Genomic DNA, 24,418 nt, shown 5'->3' on the forward strand with positions numbered 1-24,418 from the left:
AAAAATATCGGTTATATTCTTAAATAAAAATTCTACGCAAATAATTTCTTATAAAAAATCGAGGCTCTAACTAATTAATTTCTAATCGGATTTCCAACTAAAATATGGACAATTAAAAACTGAAGAATAATAAATTTTTAAAATTTTTATTTTTACTAGAAAATATAATAACTCAAGAATCAAGAAAAGAATCTCGTTATTTGTTGCATTCTACTAGACAACTAGACAACGCTGCGAAATCGCGACAATTTGTATGTCACGCTGCCAGCGAGAAGGAAAAGACTTGCAAGTGCTGTAAGTTGCATCCCACTGCGTGTTATTTAGCACTCTCGTAAAACACTAATCCCGCCTGCGCAATATTTCCATCGGTTACCGACGCCGTTACGTAAAGTAACATCGTGTCCCCGAGGCGAACTGGACCCACGAGTCAACTTTTCATTCAATCGACACGCGTTGCTTCGTTAAGGGAGAAAAAATATATTCACTGCGTCACGCATTACGTTACATTGTAACGCATGTACCAATCCATGTAACGATCACAATCATTGACATACGCTGATGGTTGGCTTATTGATATATTATCAGCGAGAAGCCCGTGATTCTCTATTTATTCTTGTACGTAAAAAAAACTTGAACTCGATATCAACTCGAAATCAAATTAATATTTATGTTAAAAGAGTTCGTTAGTTGAAACGAATTTGAAAGAAAGCGTTTAAGAAACAGTAAGTAATTAAAAAATTAAGAAAGAAATCGAAATAGTATTATCTATATTTTAATTCTCAGTTAATAAAAGTTAATTTATCTAATTAAACTCTAAATACTAAAAAATTTATTAATTAAAAAAAATTAATAATTAGGATTTATTAATTATAAAACTAATCAGAATAGCAACGAAAAAATCAAGCTATTAAAAAAATAAAATGTTACTGAGAGAAATATTATTTAAATTTAAATACATACTGATTTATAGATCATCTTGTTTTGTTTAAAAAAAGAATTAAAAAATTAAGAGTAAGATTATATAACGAGACACAGCGTTAATTTAAAAGAGTTGTATACTATATTACTTTCTGAAATAGATTATATAATAGTTCATATCGAACTCCGCAACTTTGTAACTTTGCACTAATAAACGATCCAACGTGTCAAATAATTTAAAAAGGTCAAATAATTGAAACAGGACACCGTTAACGAAGTATAGCGATAAATCTGTCATCGAGAACTAGCGACTAGCGTAATTTCGCGCTTTCATAAACAGCCGACTGAGACTTTCCGCGAGTGCCACAATTACAAATCGATAACGGCGTGGAATCACGGCCGGCTTGCGCAACCTTGTCGTCGCCCATTGAATTATTCATTCATTAATTTTCGGTAGTTGTTGGCGCGAAGAAACCGGTGAAGCACCGAGAGCATCAACACTATCGCATCGTCTCCGTCCTCGGATTATTGCGACCGCACGGGTGACACAGCGCGGGCTGGCCGTTAATGTTTTCATCATCATTTCGACTGTACGGGATGGTGAACCGTATTTTAAGGCAATAATTTTCGCCGCGGTCGATGGCCCAGCGTGCGGCGTTGAAATGGGGACATCGGTCCTTTTGATCGGGCCCTAAGGGTCCCGTCGACAGTCGCGCTCCGGGCCATTATCGACCTTTAAGGACCTTGCTGCGACTCGTAGAGACCGGTTACCATAACCGCACATATAACCGTTCGCTATGCCGAGACGAAGACCTCCCGGAGGTGTTATAGGATTCGAGCGCGGTTTCGGCCAGCACAGCCGAACATATTTTTCCGTACTTCGTCAACGTTACCCGTCCTTGGGCGTCCCGCTCTTTTACGCTGACAGTCTTCATTAAATAAACCAGATTCAATGGCTCGCCGTCTGAATCAGAATCTCGCGTGCGGTAGAGAACAGAAAGAAGGGAAATTTAATTGACCAAGATCACAATTAAATGACATTTTCGCATACTACAAATTCATGGAACGAGAGAGAATCTCTGCCTTTATTTTAATTAAATATCGCGTCTGTCGATTGAATAGCGCTCTAAATCCTTATTACATCATATAATTTAATTATTCTAAACACACGACCGTGTGTAGTATAATGTATTAATACACCATGGATATTCGATTATCCAATTCTAATTTGCATATTGAACTCCGTAATGGTGAATGATCGTACCAATTAATGATTAACGAATTAGCGAAAAGATACGAATCGCGTATATTATATTATATTATATCGCGACACTTTTTTCACTGCAACGTCGACCGGCATCGACGACTAATGAATTTTTCATCGCGTCGAAATGCAAAGTAGTTGCCTCGTAAAATATACAACACGTTCGTTATACATTCGTACGTTCGTCCATTCCTATCAAAGCTGGTTCCCCTTCTCCCTTGTCCCCACGCCATTCCGCTCCGGCACGGTTCCTCCGGTTACAAAGGCGATCGTTCATCACTTCCACAAGTAACGAAAGAAGCAAGTAACCTCTCCTCAAAGCCGCCCAAGAACACGGTGATTTTGTTTGCAAACGATCTACGCGCCCGGCTTCCGCAGAAAAATGCCGCCGCGAAATTGAATTCGCCACAGTGTTGTGGCCAACTCGCCATTTTTCGTCTTGACTAATCGATATGCTGATATTACAGTTCGCCACCTACGTGGGACGACAAGGACCGTAGAATGCGATAGATCTGTATATATTATGTGTATATAACGACACATCGCATCAGAATAGTAAAGATATATCAATTTTTTTAGATTTTACGTTGGCTAAGAAAAAAGTATTATACTTTACTGCGATTTATGTATACTTTTAATTAATTTGATAACATATATTTTTATAAAAATTATGCCACTCATAATAATAGCAATAATAAAAATATTAACAATAATGATTCTGATAATTATTAATCCCTGAAAATGGGAAGTATAAGTAATAATAATAATATTTGATAATGTTTGTTTTGCAAATGTTACATCTATTACGAATATTTATAAATTAAAAATGCATATAAGAAAATATTCGCCGATAATTTTGATACAAAATTATGGTAACGATATCAAGTGATTATTCTTTCGCGCTTATTTTATAGCGCCATGTGTAGGCTTGTGTAGGAATAAGCATAACGACTGCCGAAAACCGTCAAATGTAATTTACTGCACGAATATCTGAATTAATCACCGTCCATATTGCGAGTTATTTAAATCGCTTCTATACGCAACGATAATTAATTTAAATCACTAAGCTGAACTACCTTCCTCTCTTCTAACAAATGCGGAGAAGGCTCAAGAATCTCCAGAGTCTAATTCGATTTCTGAATTAGGGTAAGAATGCAGCAACTAACCGGCACGTTTTTAAATAGTTTCCCATGTCTCAACAAAGCATGTTTAAAATTTACCGGATACTTGTCAGTTTCCTCGTGTTTTACTAAAATACGTAAATATGCGCGTCGCTTTGCAAGTTTACAAGTTTTGGATGCAATTGTTTACAATCACGCGTGGTACGCATTATTTTAGCGAGTGATCATTTTATCAAATTAAATCGAGTGAAACAACGTCTCGTTCAATGAAAAAATGTCATGACTTATATTTCATCGTGAGATGTAATCTTTTTCTCAAATTACGCCAATCCGCAATCACATAATCATGTAAAATCCGATCGTTCCTACGTAATTTATCGTCAATAAATCGTAAACGGGATGACAGTTACATATTCGGAATATTATCCGAAGAGATAAGAAAGCAACATCGCTCAATCGAACAATCGTGGAAGTTTAAAAATGGAAAAAACCGTGCATTTTCTCTCTGAGAGAGCTTTTTATAATTCGATTATTTTTATATAATTATATTGTAATATATATAATATCGTAAATATATTATATATAATACACAAACAGCGCATAAATCGGCTTTTTAAGATATATTCCTGGTCATAACAGTGAGAGAATACGATAGTTATACAGTCGACGCATCCATATTCATCGATGCATACATATGCAGATTATGAGAGATACTAGAATATGAGCTCCAATTATATGTGCGGTATATAGTAATACCGCTCAATAATAATTTATAATAATTTATAATAATTTGTTATTTGCAACAATAATTAATAATACAATCATCTAATACAACTGTCGCAAATAATTTATGAGATTATTTTAAAAGAGTATTAAGTTAATGGAAAGATAATTCTGTTAAGTGTCAATCAATCTTTACTCAATGTGAAACCTCATTTATCTGTATCAGAAAACGCACAAGTATTTATTATACGTCAAATTAACGTAAACAATTTTATTAAAAAATTTAATTATTTATTTTTCCTGTTGAAATTTATTTATTTTCCTTGCGATCTAATTACTACAAAATTTTATTTTACTAGGTGAATTAACTGAACATTCATTTTATTAAAACAAGTTAGAAAAATCTTTCCATATAAGCATTAAAAACGCACATGTATGAACACGTACCTGAAGAAGTCGTTCCTGCAGAAGAGCTTCGCTTCCCTGGAGAAGCACTTGTCCTGTAGCGCGGCTCTGCAGTCGAAACAGCGCACGCACTCGACGTGCCATGCACGATCCAAAACGTTCAGCAGGTACTGATCCATTATCGGTTTCTCGCATCCTGCACATGACAGGAGCATCGCCAGACCGCGTCTCCCTGTTGAAATTAAAAGGGAACACATTACGCATCTCCGTCATTTTGGTTTCGATCTTATAACATGACGTTCAGTTTCGCTATACAAGTTTGCTCAACGTCCTTTTTTTTTTAATCTTTTTTTTTTTTCCTTTTTAAAAATAAGAAACACCTAAAGCTTTATGCACGGCAATTCGATTTAATACATTGAACAAAAATTTCAATTCAAATTTAATGGAAATATTAACGCATGATTATTAATGTAGACAGCGGATATAAACGTTATGTCATTAGTTCCGGGCAAAGCTTGAATTAATATTAGTTCTACCTGCAATGTTGAACATTTTACTGTGAATGTGCTCTATGGTATGTGTCGCCACAACACAACATCGGCTTTACACAATTTAACGTAATCGCAAATGTATCGCGCAATTCAAAACGATGAATATTTTAATTTATATTCGTCAATATTTTTTTTTATATAATTTAATTCTATTGTTTCCTAAAGTTGGAAAACACAAAAGAATGTTAAAAGATAAATAATGTGCTCACATTAAATCCTTTTTCGCCGCGACATATTTATTTGTAAATATTAATTCCGCGAATCATTCGAAACACGCATCGAGTAATTGTAACAGTGGAAACTCAATCGGAATTACGCATGAAATTATCTGCAATGAATCGAATTAAAATCACATGCAGGCGCGAATAAGTCTGGCAATAATTTATTTTAAAATATTAAAATAGCTTATTAATTGTACTGAGTGCAGATCGAAATATTCAGAAGCCTATCGTTACGTATCGCATGTTTTATTAAAAATAAAAAGATTAAATGCTTTCATTTAAGAGAGAGAGAGTGCGCGTGCATAACGAAGCGTGCATTTTGTGCTAGTCTTTTTTGTATCAACAGTTAAACCGCTATATAATCCAATTGGCACAATCAAACAGTATAAAAATAGAATGCGACATAATTGCTGTGTACTAATCACGTAAAGTAGCAACTAATCCGATTCACGAAAAAAATTTATGTGTGTGTTTTTATGATAATAAAATTAATATCGAAAGAATCGCGTGTTTCTTAGAGATTTCACTCTGATATATATTTAAAGTAAGAAATATCTTTAAAAAAAAATTAACGGTACATATATCATGCACTCCACAAATTATATTAATTTTATGTAATCGTACTTATTAGGTGTTATCAAAAATAAAAAAAATTTATTAAAATTTTACTCGCATTCAATCAAAACTTATATTTTTAATCAAAATAAATATCAGATCAAACTGACTAACGAAAATGTCTACTTTAATAAAAACATTTTATTTCTTATTTGTACCCCTTTCAACTAAAATTATTAAATATTGACTGAACATAAATTGCGGGTTATAAACTTCTGAATCTAGATAATCACAAGTACAATTCTTGTGTATTAATAGTAAGAAACTCTCAACATTCGGCATCACAGACATTTGCATTAATCTGTGTTCACACTTTAATTTAGATTTTTCTAAAAATCAAATTGTGTGTACATTTTATTTATATAACTTTGTAATATTGATTATATCTACATATATTACATAAATATTAAAAAATATTAAAAAACACGTATAAATATTTGAAAAAAATAATATCAAATGGCAATATCAGATCTTGGTTTTTCTATCACTATATTATATAACTTTATATAGTTTATATATATTTAAAGATTAATTAGTCTATAAATAATATATGTATATATTTTTAATTTTTAGTTATAATTAAAACAATATTTATTGAAATTTAAACATTAATGACAGTGATAGTTATCAATAAAACTTTCATTAAACAAATCTTCAAATTTATCAAGACAGCAAAATTTACATTTTCTATATTGTTTGTACTTTTAAACATTATATCTTTAAATATACTATTCATTATATTGCTAATATAATGGTAACGATTAAACACATCAAAAATTATTGTGCGCTAATTAGAGTTTCAATTACTACCCGCAATTGTTCCGTAATTTAAATACGATAATTTAAACAATGTAAAATATTGCAATTAAAATGTTTACATTATAATCATTGAATGGTTAGTCAAAAATTTATCGCACAATGTCGCGACCGTATAACGAATGACGCGATGTTGTCTCTAATTCGAAACAAAGGAAAGAATTTTAAGTGTCGCAACAGTGTATACCACGACTATAATTCCTGCGGTACTTGAACAAAAAATCGCGTATTGCATTGACGAATTTTAACGATTTCAGTGTTTATAGTTGAGCAATTTTTCACCTGGCTAATTTCGCGGCCGTTTTTTCACGCGCCTTTCGCGAGCGAGCCTACAGCGAATAATTATAATTCGCCATTAATTAACATTCAGGGACGAGATTGTTCTTTCGCGGTTTGCTTCCTCTATCGCGCTTTCTATATTTTTCTCTCTTTCTTTCTCTCTCTCTCTCTCTCTCTCTCTCTAACTCTTGCCTTATCCCTTTTCCTTTTCTTGCCTCCGTTCGCGCTCTTGCCGTTTTTATCGCCATCATTGAGACCCACAGACTTCACCCTCCTCTTATTTTTTTTTCTTCCGCGGTTTCCGCCAATGGGCGGAGTCCCTCTGCCTAGCTGGCAGGGTTGTCAACCTAGCAACCCTCCTCCCACCCTTAAGATCTGACCTTGCGCATCTCATCCCTCTCGCGGAAGGGTGAGAAAGGCGAGGGTAGCAGCACGGCATCGACGTAACTCGCAATCGTTTGCAAGTTAACTTTGAAGTTCTAAACTATTCCGTGTATCGATTAGTATGCCTGTCTCTCTCTCTCTCTCTCTCTCTCTCTCTCTCTCTTTCTCTCTCTCTCCAGTTAAAATGCTTGAGGTTAAACTTTAACTGATATAACAAAAACAAGTCATATAATATGATACAAAACTTGACATTTCCGATAAGAAATTATATTCATTTATTGTTAAATTTTAATAATAGAGATTCTTCTTACGATTTATCACACTTGTAAAATTTATTATTTTCAAGTTATTCCATCCAGAAAATGCTAATTATTAATTCTTAAACAGAAACAAAGCTATAAAACGAAGCTATTGATAATTTAGGAGTACGTTCAAGAACTGACCTCAACTAAAATATTTAGAATAATTTTTGCAAAATAATACATTTAAAATTAAATTAATTTTATGATTGTAAATTCTTTTTTAATTTCCTCTAAATAATATTTGACTAACATGTTTTCTCTAGTGCTTGTATAAATTTAAAAATTATATTATTAATAAATACACACGCATACGCTACATACACGTCATAGAAGGAAAATTGTGGAACAACAGTGGATTCAAGTAACGAAAAAAATCGCGTAACAATAACATAAAAAGTTTTAGTAATTACAATTAAATGTTTTCAAGTTAATAGTACACATTTAATAGAAAACTAAAATTGAATTTGTAAATCACAATTATAGTCAATATAAGACTATTTTTACAAAAAAATATTAATAGTGTGTTCAAGCAGCAAATTGTTATTTAGTCGAAATCAATAACATAAATTAAGGTACATTTAAAAATTAATTTCGCGTTATAAGTGTTATTATATAAAATTGTAGCGATATTATCATGTAATGATTTAAATGCTCGCGAATAACTGTCTTAACAAATGTAAAATATGTACACAGAATCTTCGCATACGTATTGATCAACGTCGATTAAAATAAATTGCTTAAACAACTATCTTTTCTCAGCAAGGATATTATTAAAAAATATTTAAGTAAATCAGTGAATATTTTCCTTCAATATAATCAAAAATAATATCAAAATAATATCAAAATTATTATATTAATTTAATCGATATATATATATATATATATATATATATATATGTGTGTGTGTGTGTGTGTGTGTGTTATCTTACAACAAGAAAAAAGTCTCATTCTAATAATCATGATATTTTATCGCTCATTTTTTACTGTCAAATATCAAAAAACAGAATTTATAAGATTATTTATTTTTATAAAAGTTTCTTATTTGTTACTTAAATATCAAAATGTCTATAACTATAATCTCTTATCTCAATTAGAAAATTGTTTCTATCGTGTATGATTCTTTTAGAAAAAGTGACAGACAAGAAACTATAGAAAGATCTAGCTAACTGAATCGCATAAACGAGATTAGGATTAGCTAGACGTGAGACGACAACCCTGTTGATCCAGTAACATCGGATTGCTTAATCCGATTTTTTCCGGTTGAACGTCATTGCTCGCGTCATGCCAGATCTGTTCCGTCGGACGAAATATTATCGAGATATCTCTATCATATATATCAAAGTAATGACGGCATAGGATAACGTGGTGTTATCAAAATAATAATTATTCATTAGAAGATTTATCAATATAATATCAAGTACACACCCACATACACGCACACATATATATATATATATATATATATGTATAATTTATAAAATTTTATATACTGTATAATTTTATACTGTATCTGATACAGTATAAAATCTTATTTAAATATAAAATGATAGAATACCCATTAATTAACAATCTAACATTAATAAATGTCGCGTAGAAGAAAAGAAATCAATATAAATTTTTTAAAATGCTGCTTGTAAAATTTTTGTTTTGTTGTAACTTTCACGCAAAACTATAATTTCAAAACAATTGTAATTTACTGAAGTCGAATTAAATCCTAACGTCAACGAATAATATAATTATTTACTATTTTATTAGATCCGACTAAAGTTAAAACAGATCAAAATCGTTCTGTGAGCGTAATTTCTAATATAATCATTTGACACGCGATGGTATGAATCTATATTTATTTTTATGTATATATGTGTTGAAGGGAGATATATGTATGATATATATGCATATGAATATACATATATACATACGCAGCCTCACTCTCTCGCGTATTCCGACATGCGCATTCTCACCCTCGCGATGCGATTCATGGAGGGGATGTAGTAGCAGAACGATTTTCAACGAATTACCTTAATCAGTCTAAGATCACCTACGTCAGGTGCATCTAGATTCAGTAAAATAGCCCTGTAGCAAAATTACTATTTTCTGTGGTGCGAGACCCATGCACCGGTGGCGAATCGATTTGCCGACATTGATGAATCAGAGATTTGGTAGCCATCTTGGCGAAAAAAAAGAAAAAAAAAGAAATGGAATTAAAATCTAAGAAATATCACTTTAAAAATTATCGTTAATTTCGTTTAATTACTTAAAATTAATAACAATATTATTAGATCTTTTCAATTCTTTTTTAGGAGAAAAAACTGCATAAATAATTTTCGATGCAATTTCGATAAATTCCTAAACTGAACAGTCATTATTTCTTCAAATCATTTCTTCTCAAATTACTACTTCTTAATAGATAATGAATTAATGCAATAAAGTAAGAATTAAGAATAATTTGTAATCATTATTCGACAGCAGACAAACAATATATTTGAACAAGCTCCTATAATATATAAGAAAATTGTATCTTTTCTCAATGTGAATTTAATTATATTTACCAATTAATAAATTTACTTAAATTAATAAATTAAGCTTTACGTTTTTAAAATATTTTTTTATAATAATTATTAAAAGTGTCTCAAAGAGATAGATATTATATGAAAAGAATGTTTTTGCGTAAATAAAAACCGAAGAAAAAAAAAGAAGAATAATCAAATATTTCTTTTTGCCATTATAATTATGAAATATTATAAATTACAAATATTATTATTATTTATATAATTATGTGAAATTTTGTAACAAAAGTAATTAAATAAACATTTTTTGTAACACAAGCATATTTCCCGTCATTTATGTACACTTTAAAACTAATTATGTCTGATCATACTCACTTTTACTACTAGATTTCTATCTATCGTATAATCAGAGCATCTTTCTAAAAATATAAATTACTCTGCACGAGATATATAAAACTATACTTTTTGCTTTCGCGCATATAATTTGACACACACAACGCATACATTGTGACAAAGTGAGATTTAAATACATTAACATACTTCAAAAGTTTCCAGCCTTCCTGGCATCTTACGAATAACTTTCGCACACGCCTATCGCGACGTAAACGTTTAAAGATACTTCTCCCCATTATTTCGATTCGCGCAATTGCGACGTAATGAACGGTAAAAAATGCGTCGCTCCTTCGATCGTGCAGCATAGATTTGCATGCATAACGTCGCAGAATTGCATTCTCTATTGAGCGGTTCATTGACTCGTGATCTGCTCGTGCGTGCAACTTCTCACGCGTGACGTCTCTCACAGAGACAGAGAGAGAAAGAGAGAAAGTGAGAAAGAGAGATTCACGCCCATCGTGTCGAGATTGACCGAAATGGCACGGCGATCTCGCGAACGCGACACTATGCGAAAATGAGCGGAAAAATCGTGCGCAAAAGTTTCGCATACAGCAACAGGTACTTTGTAACAACGCATCTTACCAAGAACTCTCATGAAGAATTTCATCAGCGATATTTATGCGAAAGATAATGCTTAATAGAACATTATTTTAAAAAATGCGGTCGAGCTACTTGATATTAAGAATTATTCAAATTAAGTTTCTTTCAAGTTGCGAATTTTAAGTTTCGATGTGTTATCTAAAAATAATATAAGTGGAAAATATATGAACAATGTAAAATTATATAAACATTACTGGGAAATAAGTAAAAAATTTTCTTTTAACCATATTGCTAATTTTTTTAGAGGACAAACTATGAAAGATATAAAAATCAGATTGTCAATCCAAATGTTATGTGTCACTTTAATATCAATGAATGGGTTTTGTCTCATGCGTCGCGTGTACTCTACATGATTCTGACTAGGCATGACAATCCGTTCAATGTTATACTAAACGTGATCGTTGTTTCGAAATTTATTTTATTTTATACAAGACGTATTTTTCTTGTACGTATTAAAGATTACATATGTCTACGCAAAGAAATATCGAAAATACAATAGAATACCGATTTAAAATATCAATTATAATAGTTTTGCTTCACTCATTTTCTTCAAAATATGCAAGAATTTTTGCTGGATTTATGTTGTGGATAAAATTGAACAAGTATACATAAATAACTATACAACTTTTCCTGAATACTTCATAAATATTTACTTCAAAAAATTATGTTTTATTTATTTAAGCTCATTTTAAAATAAATCTTCACAAGTCATACGAGTATATTACACGTAAAATCGCTAATTTTTTCGAACTTTATAATATTTTGGAAACCATATGGTGTAAATATTGCAACGATTCATATTGCCAAAATCAGTTATTTGCTAAATTCGATTAGCATTATCAATATCTAAACTATCAGTCCTCTGCAATAAAAAATCAGATATTTGGATTATCTTTATATCAGAATATTTGGATTATCTCGGATATTAAAAATTGCACTATCTGAAATTTTGATATTTGAGATCACATTAACTACATATATATACACAAATGTACACATATATATACATACATATATATATATGATGCTTCATAGGATGTTTCATACTTTGCGTTCAGTAATTGCAGAATGCATTTTTTAGTGAAAAATATATATTTTAGAATACGTATGTATTTATCGATACATACTTTACAATATATATTTACTAATACATACTTTACATACGATATAATACTAAAATATTTTGTTTCAGATAATATACATAATTTTTGCCTGATTAATATTGCCGAATATATGTGTATGTGTGTGTATGTGTCGTAAAAAGTTGAATTTTCAGTAATCTTAATGGATCTTACTTTCCAATTCTCCAATCATTTAATACTTTTACATACGAATATTCGGATATTGACAATACTAAAATCTATACGAAATTTTCATAATATTTAAGCAGTAGCACATTTCAATAATATTTATTAATAACTTTCGATTAACACCTAATACACATCAGCAATTTTCTGACTTTTAAATCCAACTCGGATTCTTTAAACAGAATCCTCACAATTCTGAATTTTTAAAGGGAAACAACATGCCTATTAAATGTAAGGATATCACATAAAACGAAGATGAATTTAAGGCCCAAAGAGATTAACAACTATGTAAACGATGTTCCCATGCGTCTTACCTATATTACAAGCCTGGGTGACGGGCAGGGGTGCGCAGCAACGCCCGCCGAGGGCCGTGACCCTTATTCGGGGGGTACTAACCCCCCCGGGGCCCCCTCCCCCGCCCCCGGCGCCCCCGTAGCCCTCCACCTCCCCAGCCGCGACTGCGGCCACCCCTGCCCCCACTCCCTCGCCGGGCCCGGGACCACCACCAGGCCCACCTTCGACGGGCCCGTATCGGCCGAACGGTCCCGAGGGCCCCAGTGCACCCACTTTTACTGCGTTGTTATCCCAACGACCGTTAAATCGCACTTCTCACACTTTCCCCCCCAATGCCAATAATGCCAGCGTTTCCTTTAACTTTCTTTGGCACTCACTGCAAAACTCCCGCCGTGTTTGTCTCGCGCTTTTCTGCACCCTTCAGCACAACTCCTGAACTTAAGCAATTTCGTCTTGTCGTCACTGAAGACCGAGCTGAACCCTTAAACAGCGTACGTCTTCTCTCAACTGTCGTTCTGAGAACGCCCTATCGTCCTCATTGCGATTTATTTACGCGGGTCTACCTTCGATGTTTCTCTTCTGAGGCACCAAGTACAACACCCGTTCGTTCACAATCTTATCCGACGTGCGTGCTTCTTACACATGGTCATGATGCTGCTCATTACGAGTGATAGTCTTGAATGCGTCTACTCGACGAAAGGTTCAGCGTTTTGGGGGGTTGTTTCTTTGTTCAAGATACTTCAGCATGAAAAAAAAAAAAAAAAAAACTCTCGGAACTTGGTTCTCGCGATTTCTTCTCCCACTCGACTTCGCGATAGATCTTCTCGTTTACCACGCCGGCGGATGATTCTGAAAATAAGAGAACAGCAGCGTCGTGCTTACGTCGCGTTAGTTTCGTGCACTCCCGGCGTGATCTCGGGTGTTTGTCGTGGCAACTTCTGAACGGCACGCGAACCGCTGGCCAATGACGTTCTCTCTCTCTCTCTCTATCTCTATCTATCTATCTATGTGTGAGTGGGGACCGGAGATGCCGGCGCACGGCGCGATACGTCACGTCACGGCAGCGGCGAAGCGAACACGACGATGATGCGAGCGCACTCGCCTCGAGTTCGTCAGCCAACTGGCTGCACCTGCGGCATCAGCAAGCGTCCCCTTCTCCCTCTGAGTTTGGTCCAGGACTCGCGCAAGCCGACGAGAACCAGCTACGCCCATTGGACACGACCATACGCGGTATACACAGTACGCCGATGTCGGATTGGTCGGTGATGGTAAAAACAGGCGTAGCCAAGCCAGAGCGCCGCCAGATATGGCCGTGGAATGGCTGCGGAACAGCGTTTGCTTGTAGAGAGGCGCTTCTGTCGTTGCTACTGCTGCTTCTGCCGGCGTTACTGCCGCTGGCTGGCTGGTTGCTGCTGTTGTTGCTGGAAATAGGCTGGTGGTGCCGCCGCCACTGCCGCCTCCGCTACAGCCGCCGTCGCCGACGCCACCGCCGCAGCCGCCTGCTTCTCTTCATCTGACACGCTATCGATCCCACGGCGTCGCGGGAGACGAGAGAGTAGACTGCTTCGCGAAATGCCACAGGTTTCAGGGAATCTTTACCTTTCGCGCCCACGAAGTGTGTTTCACCCCTTCCTCCTACTCGCTCACCGCCTATCGCAGCGCCGTGCCGTTTCTACCTTGCTGTTCTATCAGATTTTCTGCATCTACATACTTCTCTGTTCTTCCTCTGTAGGTACCATTTATTGTCTTCCTCCATCAGACTTGATACGATGCCTCTTCGCATATCTTCGACTAGTTCTCTCCTCCTATCGTCACTGTGATTTCATTTTTTTTTTTTTTTTTTTTATATATATTTTTTATATTTATTCTATCGGCTTACCTATCGCTTTGTTTTTTTCTCTTGCTGACGCGATAACATCCTTTCACTTATGAGCGAAGTGAACATATATTTCTTCGTTTACTTATCATTATCGATAACTTGATTTTATCGATGTCATTATCTTTATATTTTCCTCCTTCATCTCTTTCTGATAAACTTTTATCTTCTTTAATCATGTATGGTGTGTCTCAGTCTTCTTCCTATTTTTCTTCTGTTTCCATTTTCCTTTTATAGTTAACTTTTTTTATTACTCTGTCAGTGTTTCTTCCTCTTTTTCCAATCGCTTCTTTATCTATCTTAAACTTATTCTATCTTTTATTGTCTTTTACTTTATTTATATTCGATATTCCTCTATCTTCTTTCTTCTTTTTTCTTTCTTTTTTTCTTACTATGCTTGCCGGTATATAAATGTACGAAGACATTTTGGCTCGTGAAATACAACGTGTTATCACAGAGTAGGCGCTCCTTTCTATCGATTAAAGGACTCCACGTGCCATTAACCGAGTGGCCGAATGCTGTTGCTGCGACAGCCTCCTTTCATGGGATGAATCACAAATCGATAGTCAAACTGTGAGTAGAAATATTTATTTTCCCTGGAATTGTTCGATTCATTAATCAATTATTTAATAAAACTTCAAATTTTATACATTGTTAAGTAGATTAAAACCTATATATTTGTTTTATTTCTTCTGCAAATAAAAATTAAGTTTTTATTTTGTTCACAAAGTTCAATTATATATCAAAATTTTTATATATTCATTACTACATATGATAATTTATTATTTTATTAATTTCGAGGATAAAAAATTTAATTAAAATAAAAAAAAATTTTGGTAGAATTTAAAAGTCAGATGCAAATGTGTGTGTGAATAACACAAGCATTATGAAGTATATTCGTATTATAAAATGGTATATCCGGAAGATATTTCACGTAAGATAGAGCTGCGCAAATGAGAGATAAGTTAGATATTGTCTTCGCTTCCCTTACGCGTTTTGTCTCCTCTTAATGAGGATCACGATTTAATGGACTCTCTTTCGTACGATTGTAGTTCATCATAATTAGTCGTAAAGAAGTGACTTCTATAAATTATATTGTTGCGCTCGGTTAAGCTTATTACGAGGGTCGACAGAGACTATCGACAAGTTAATTGAGATTGTTATAGGCTGCCATAAAAAATCGTCTGCCATCGTTGGTTATCATATTATCATTTCTGTTCGACCAGAAGTCGACGTCATAATGTCGATCAGGCTTAGGAATATTTATATGTCATGCTTCAGACAAGATCTGAATTTCAATACTTACATTAGTTTAGGAATTTTAATGTCGCAGTCGATTCAATTTTATAGTGACAGCAGATATTTGTGATTAAATTATATCATAATTAAAAATTTACTCTCTCTCTCTCTCTCTCTAAGATTTATTAAATTATTTTGCAAAAGATTTAAGAAATTTTCAGTAATAACATTTAACAAATAAATGTAAAAGTATTATGTGATGTAACATTATTGTAACAACACGCAAAATATATTTGTAATAAAACGTATTTGCAATTTTTCTAACACATAAAGATTCTTATGTAATCGTCTCTATCATATCAATAAATAATTAAATTAATATAATATGATAAGCAAATAATCAATATGTTCTCGAAAAAAAGAAAGACAATAGAAGAGTACTACGGGTGCATTTTCGACCGTGCAGAAAACGTGACCGTAGTTGCTTCTAAGACGGGGCCATAACTGACTATTTATTGCGAGGATTATCGCGGGCTTCCGTCTATTCGGCAATATTTACGATCACCGTGTTCGCGAGAACGGACGAACGACTTCATTGCAATTGCACGCCCAGAGGGTATTATAGTTTAGTCGCGCGCGGCGCGGGTATTTATAGTAAGGGCTGCGTTATTAGCGCGGTTAAAACTTTACGGCTAGAGCTAGCTACCTCATTTACGGCCGAGCGAAGCCCGTAATCGCGTAGTTATTATACGATTACAGGCTGATATATATTATCGCCGATAACTATTGAAATTCTTAAAGCGCGCACCCCGCATAATGTCACGAGTGAGAGAAAAAAAATGCGAAAAAGAAGCAGGAAGGATTTATTATTATTAATTATCGAACACGTGCGATGTGTCGTTAAAAGCTAAACAAGTACCTCGATTGCACGTGCAACTCATGCGGAGGCATAGCATTGAAGAATCACGCTGTTCATATCACAGAACGTGCACGAAATAATTTCTCTTCCTCTTGTTCCATCAGATTTTTCAAAATATAAATTCAATATAAATAAATAAGTTTCCTATCACATTCCTTTAGTTATTGAATTTTGATAGTGTACCTTGAATTATAGATAACGAAAATAATCGAGAAAAATAGCTGTTTACGTATATCCTATATTATCCCCATGTAAATGTCTATCCTTATACGTCAGTCTTATTCTGAGCATCTCTCAAATATTTTTATTATAAATATAAAAAATTACGTAAATTTTACTCGAGACTGGAAAATGTTTGGCATACACTGTTGCTTTGTTGTTTTTTGATACACTCGAGAAAACATAATTAAACCTTAAAAGTCATATATGGGTCATTTTGACTCTATTAATATTTTAACAATAAGATATCCCGCAAAAGTCTTAATCAATAAAAAAATGTTTAAAATTTATTTTTTAACTTTTCTTGTACATGATTATTTTCTACAAATATCAAAGAATACATAATTTATAAATTTTTTGACAGAAAATGATGGTATACAACAAAAATTTAAAAAAATTTTAACATTTTTTTATTGATTAAAGTTTTTGCGGGATATTCTTATTTGTATCTTATTTAGATATACTTATTTATTTCTTATTTGGATTATTTCTTATATAATTATTTTCTTAAAATATCGATAGAGTGAAAATGATCCATATGTGACCTAATTTTTAATAATGATCATGCGCATACATTACCAAAATCCACGATCGCGTTATACCTTGCACAGCATGACACGACACAATAATGTTACTCAAATTTTATTATATTGTAGCAAAAGAAAAGAACGACCGCGCATTACTACGACTCATTGATATTATGTGACGTCTCGCGAACTTCTAATAGTAAGAGAAAATCGCGTGAAAAGTACCCGGCTAACTTTATTCGCGATACTCCTATAACTACATTCTGTATACTTTGCGCACTTTAAATAACGTAAACAGTCGCGTTTTGTAAAATGATTATGTATATCGCATTACTTCGTATTGTAACACAAGAATATATTAAATATTATCATTGTTTTGTTGATTGCTCGCAATGATGAAATAAATTCGGTCAATTCTCAAAAATGTTATAGATAAAGTACGTAAGTAAATAAATAAATACAGATAAACGTTAATAGATAAAGATTTAGGATACGAAATACCTGCTTTTCATAAAGCCTCGTCTCGTTCATGATTTATTAATTACAAAAGAGTTAAATATGTGGTCTTATATATATATATATTAGTTGTTTGTAGGGAAAAATGCGTTTAACATTTGTATGGTATTTCCGAGAGATAACGTGATACACAGAGCGCTTCACGCACTACCTATCCGTACGAGTCTCGCCACCTGAATGACAACACGACCGACGACCGACGACCGACGACCTACAATCGACAATCACCCGCTACGTCACAAGAATTCGGCGCGCGCGATGTTATTGTCAAAGACTCGAGCAAAAAGTCGCCGAATTTTTGTGACGTAGCGCGCTATTGTGACATGCGGCGCTCGTCGATAGTCGGTCGTAGGTCTTGTCATTCACGCGGCGAGACTCGTACGAATAGGTAGTGCGTGAGGCGCTCTGTGTGTCGCATTATCTCTCGGAAATACGATACAAATGTTAAAAGAATTAAATAATTTATATGTGTAATTAAAATTTGCTATTAAAATTATCAATATATTATACGTAGTAATGTAATTTACTGCTGTCTGAATAGAGATTTTAAAAAGTTCATAAAAAGCATATTTGAATAAAGTATGTTCTATATGGAAGAGATTAAAAAAATCAAAATTAAAATATTACGAATTTAAGAAAACAAAAAATCTAAGGATCTAAGATACAATCCTCGACTTCATTTCAATTAGAATTTCAATTTCGTAGACTGGATATACACATTAACTGTGTGTTCTTAAATTGTTTATTTTTTACGGAAAATTCATAACGTTATCTTTAATCGAAAGTTGTTCTAAGGAAACACTTAGTCGGTCTCATTGATGTCTTAATGCGGAACTTGTTCGAATTGCTATTAAAAATGTATATCGATTATAATCTTATTAATCATGAACGCGGATTTCAGATTTAGTTGCGATAGCAAAGAAAATGTGTGGTAAGTAGAGAAAAGATAAGATCTTGCAATCGACGCTACTTATGTATAATTATAACGCCGCCACAACGTGATATCACTTTTTTACATAATACATTTTCATGAAACGAATGTATCCGCACCGTACTGTTGAAAGCCATATAGAACCTTTCGCCGTATCTGACTTGCGAAACTATTTCTATTTCGCGGAACTGTCTAAATTCATTCAATATCGCAATAATATTTTACTAATGTTAATTATCAAAAGGCATACAAACTATTATATTTAGTTTAATTTAAAAAAAAGTTAAGTTAATAAGCACATGTAGAAAAAATTAATTTAAAAAAGGAAATAATTTTTTTTATAATTATATAGATCAAGGTGTCTATTCAAATCTTGTAAAAAAATTCCCTGAGAATTCTCTATTTTTTCAGGTATTTGTTCAAAATTCAAAGTAAAAAGAATATTTTCAAAGACTTTTTAGTACAACTTTCTCTAAAATAAATTTTTTTATTACATGGATTTTCTAATGTTTTTCATTCATACGAAGGAAAAACACGAAGCCTCTTAAGTTTCAATGTTAGATTTATAAATGTATTTTAATTTTCAGAGAGAGAGAAAAAGAAAGCTATATATCAAAATTATTAGAATATTTATTAAACAAATTACAAAATATAGATCGTCCAAAACACCAAACGTATAAATATCAAAATGAGACATATTTCGATGGTTTCTATCGATTTTAAGGAGATTTAATGTCAGTCTATAAGCACTTTTAATTTCTAAAGAGAGTTTTATGCGTAAAAATTATTACTCTATATTTAATTAACAAACTAGATTGGCCGAAATGCCAAACGTACAAGTACTGATTATGAGATGAGACGCTGATCATATTTCGAATGTTCTATCGACTTTAATGAGATTTTGTGTTATTTTTTTATGTCGTTCTGCAATCATATTACACACTTATATATTCTGAACAAAGTTCTAGATATAAAAAAAAATTGTTAAAATATTTATTAAATTAAATATCGAAACGCCAGTATAACATAAATTTCACTTACGTCCAGTGTCTCAGACGATCTAATTTATATAATTATCTATATAATGTAATATTCTAATAATTTTATTTTATATAAAACTTTTTGTTAAACTATTGCATCATTTTTACGTGCTTAAAATTTGGCAAAAATGCTAAAAAAATTGTCGAAGAACAAAGTGAGAGGCAGCGTGAACCTGGTGTCTGTTTCGATTTTCTCCCGGCCTATTCTTTTAATGATCAGCATTATTTGTTTAATCTATGTATTAAGTAATTCTATAATTATTAAAGATTTCTAGAGTTAAAATAAAGCCAAAACTGTCAACTCAATTAATAAGTTTTCGAAGATGCCAGTTTCACAAACATCCAAATGGAATTACACGATATATGTTATGCGATAACTGCGACAAAAAAATTAATTCCGCGAATAATAAATTATCTAATTGTTCCCACAAAGTCCGATGCTATTCCAAGTCTGCTCATCTTCTCCTAATTCTTCGTTGATGTATTTTCAAAAGTATTCACAAAAAACTCGCGCGACATTTGCACTCACAATTTCGATACATATTACGTTTATTGATACACAAATCTATGTCGGATCGATACCTTCCTGCTTACGTGTCGCCACGAAATAACAAAATCACCGCGTTATACGTATAAAAAATTCGATGTGTTAATAGTTTTCACGGATTAATAGATATGTATAATGAAACGAATGTCCGTCTTCAATTCGGCACTCCCAACAGCCGTTCCCGCGCGAATTCATTCTCGTATACAAGAAATCACGCGCGATAATTTTATTTAATATATAAGACAAATATTATATATACAAAATTTTTACAAGATGGAAAACAAAATTATTAGACACCTTGTTGATATTGTAAATAAATATATAAAATATATAATATAAATATATGTATATATATATTATAATTTATATATATATATATATATATATATAATATTAAATTATATAAAAGTTATTTCCTTTTTTAAATTAATATTTTTTATGTATACATACACACACAAAGTAAAATATAATCATAACAGTCAAAATAACGGTTCCAGGATATGTAGGGAATTCAGAATCAATAATTTTATTCAACAGCTTAACAATTGTAGCACGAAAGCCAGCGCGCTTAAAATCTTAATGCACATATAACTGTGTAATATGTACATCATAACAAAAATATTTAACATTTTTGCAATTAATAATAAAATATTCTAATTGCATTGTTGTACTATTTGAAAATATATATTTGGCAGTAATATTTTACTATATCTATATCAAGAGGTCGCAAAATTTTAAACTAGCTTTATGTTTCTCTGGAAAATCTGTGATGTAATATATTCCATTCTTAACAAAGCTTCTTTGAAGCTTTTGTTAATATAATTTAAAAAAAATTGTTTTAAATTTAATTTCTTATGATTTTTTTGTTTGATAAAGCTTATTTCATATTATATGATTCTTTTATTTTGTATATCATTATAAAAAATTTCAATATAACTTTCAGATTGTTGATCATTACATATACCATTTTTCAATGATAGATTATAAAAAATTATATTTATCCATCATTATTAATATAAGGCCTTTTATTTTGTACCTTTTATCTTGTGTTAAAAATGAAACATTCTTCAACATGTCCATTAAAACATTATTTTAAGCATGACCTCTTTTAGATTAATAATATACTATACCTTTAATTGACTACATTTTGTTACTCATGTTTTATTCCACATAGAGGCGCTTTCGGATGGTATTCTGTCCACTTTCTGTATGTAACATCCATTGCTCCTTCCACAGCATGGTCTATTGGATGTATTATGAAAGGTATTGATACCAAACCAATAAGTGTTGAAATCCAAGGCTTTTTAAAAGCCATTTTTGTACTTTTTCTTTGCGCAAACTGAACTGCTGCACAAATTCTATTTATGGTAAAACCAGGAACTATTATAGATGCAAATGTCTGCCATATCAAAGTGTCCGATGTGGACAGTAAAACATTCTTAGTTCTTTGTGAAGTAGCATCTGCCTGTAATATAAATAATTATTAATTATTTTAATAACTATTTCGATTTAATTTTATGTATAATTTTATATGTATATATATATATATATATATGGTGTGTATATATATATATATATATATACACACATATACACATAGGTTAGTCCATTTTAAACTTACGAATTTGTTTTTTGAATAAAATTCATAATTTCTAAAAAATTTTTTAAAATTACTAGTTTATTTATTTCAATTTAAAATAAAGACATGGAAATGATGTTCAAAATATAATATCTGCCTTCTGTCTAATGTCTCCCTCCTTGCTCTTTTTGCCAGGTGAAAAAGAGAGGAGGAATTTTTAATTATATTTTTGCATAATTGGAAGAAGTGATCATTTTCAGCGACGAAACTCATTTTGACCTGGCTATATTAATAAGGAAAATTTTGGCAATTGGAGAAAACCTTCAAATGATTACACTCAATGCATCTGTATTGCATCACTTTATGATTTGATTTTTGGACTAAAGGTGCTATTGGATTGTACTATTTTGAAAATGAGGATAACAAAGTTGTTATGGTTATTATTACTGGTGAACGCTATTGCAACATAACAGATTTTATGACCAAAATTGAAAAATATGAAGAATATATCTTGATGAGATGAAGTTATATTCTTTCACCACAATGGTGCTACGTGCCGCATGGCAAGAGAAACAATAGCTTTATTACAGACAACTTTTTCTGACCCTGTCATTTCTCGAAATGGTAATATCAATTAGCTATTAAAATCGTGCGATCTAACGTCTTTAGGCTTTTTTCTTTAGAGTTTTGTAAAGGACAGAGTTTATGGGAACAATCCATGGTTGATCGACGAATTCGAACAACATTCATCAAATTATTCCTGAATTGAGTCGCAATTATGCAAAATGTAATTATAAATTTCACCAAGAGTAAACATTTGCAAGAAGAACTAAAAGGAACATTTGGCAGATTGTATTTCTAACATAATTTCCATGTCTCTATAATGAAACAAACTTTCAATTTTCTAAAAATTATAAGTTTTAAAACAAAACAAATTAAACAAATTCCCAAATTCAAAACGAGACATCCTTATTTCTAAAACTTGTATCATACTTGGTAGACTTTTGCACCCTTGTGTACTGTGTCTGCAAGAACATATCCACTCGATACTGCATAACTAAACCACACAATAGATTTTGGTACCAGGCTTCTAAATGACTCTCCAACTTCGTTTGCATAACCTATAAAAGAGAAAAAAATTACTTTGTTAATCTACATCATAACAGAAGATTTTTTAAAATGCTCATATATTATCTAATTCTCACTATAATTATTGCTATATCATTACATTCTTAAAAATAAAATATATTTACAGTAGTGTTTTATAAAATTAAAAGGAAAAAAACAAGACAAAAAATTTTAATAACAAATCTTAATAATTTACTCGTTACTAACCTAAATACCTCACATATGTATCTCGATACAAGTCCACCTCTTTTTGGTTATTCGTCATCCCAGAATTTTCAATTTTCCAAAGCCAATTTCGTCTTTTGATACAATATCTCGCAGATCGGTAACGCCGTTCAATATCTACTTCGCATTTATTCTGCTTCGTTCTCTTAACGATCCTTTCTAGGGTTATACTGGCTCTTGTGACTTGTGACTAACCAAGTTGTTTTTTGATCTATAGCTCCTGTCACACAGATCACAGGCTAGAGACTGCGGTAGAAGTGCGTGTCGGCCAAATGCTTTCGTAGATTGACGCGCGAGAAAAGGTCTTTTGACACAAGTGCTATGCTTGGTATCGCTTCGAAGTTGCAGCCATCGTGACTTCGTGTCTTTCAAAGATCTTCCGGATTCCAGATGTGGTTGTTGCTTGTCTCATTATTGATAGTCGCGATTTCGATTGTCATGCGCCGAATCGAGATCGAATGATCCTCCTCGATCGTGTGACTTTGACAGGAGGCAGAGGCAGGGCACGAGTTCATCCATCCTTGGTGAGAACGACGCGATGGGCTTCAGGCTTTTGCCATTGCAAATCACGTCCACAAAGTCCTCATCGTTCCATAGATTTTCAAACGCCGAGGTTACGCTGCTTTCATAATTATTCCATCGCAAATGACAGAAATGTTGTATATCTATCATCGTTGTGGGTCCATTCACCTTCTCACATACGCACATGTCCATGATTGACAGATATCTCACCCGACGTATGTACAGTATAGACACGAACCGGCAACCTGAGCGCAAATCACAAACTGCCTTTCGCGCGCGATGATATATCCTACGATAATTTATTTCGATAATACCATGACGTTCAGTACCAAAGCAATTTTCGATACAGCGACGTAAATATGTCAATCAAAAATAAAAATTGACATTCATAAGACTCTCTTTCCCTACTATTAAATCTTTAGAAATTTTTAAAAAAACGTAGTTACATAT

At 32.7% G+C, this 24,418-nt stretch overlaps 2 protein-coding genes across 6 annotated transcripts in view; both read right to left on the reverse strand.

Moving 5' to 3' along the window:
• The window catches only part of Lim1 (LIM homeobox 1), a 40,316-nt gene extending 22,316 nt beyond the window's left edge, over nt 1-18,000 (reverse strand). For 3 of the 5 annotated variants that reach the window (XM_072889991.1, XM_072889990.1, XM_072889988.1), the window contains exons 1-2: nt 12,721-12,839; nt 4,474-4,663 (exon numbers count right to left, since the gene is read on the reverse strand). In XM_072889991.1, the coding sequence (XP_072746092.1) occupies nt 4,474-4,646 (173 nt within the window). In that variant the 5' untranslated portion in view covers nt 4,647-4,663; nt 12,721-12,839. Of the gene's footprint in view, nt 1-4,473; nt 5,725-12,720; nt 12,840-17,981 lie in introns of those variants that run through there. The other 2 variants (XM_072889989.1, XM_072889987.1) reach the window with 2 other exon arrangements.
• Nucleotides 18,001-21,019: 3,019 nt separating this feature from the next.
• LOC140664621 (mitochondrial fission process protein 1) lies at nt 21,020-24,326 on the reverse strand. The gene is made up of 3 exons (XM_072889864.1): nt 23,429-24,326; nt 23,087-23,214; nt 21,020-21,979 (listed from the first exon to the last, which is right to left on the reverse strand). Exons 1-3 carry the CDS (start codon nt 23,484-23,486, stop codon nt 21,665-21,667), a joined length of 501 nt encoding a protein of 166 aa, XP_072745965.1. The 5' UTR covers nt 23,487-24,326; the 3' UTR covers nt 21,020-21,664.
• Nucleotides 24,327-24,418: the final 92 nt, after the last annotated feature.

The sequence above is a fragment of the Anoplolepis gracilipes genome, chromosome 4 (assembly GCF_047496725.1).
Source record: "Anoplolepis gracilipes chromosome 4, ASM4749672v1, whole genome shotgun sequence".
Lineage (NCBI taxonomy): Eukaryota > Metazoa > Arthropoda > Insecta > Hymenoptera > Formicidae > Anoplolepis > Anoplolepis gracilipes.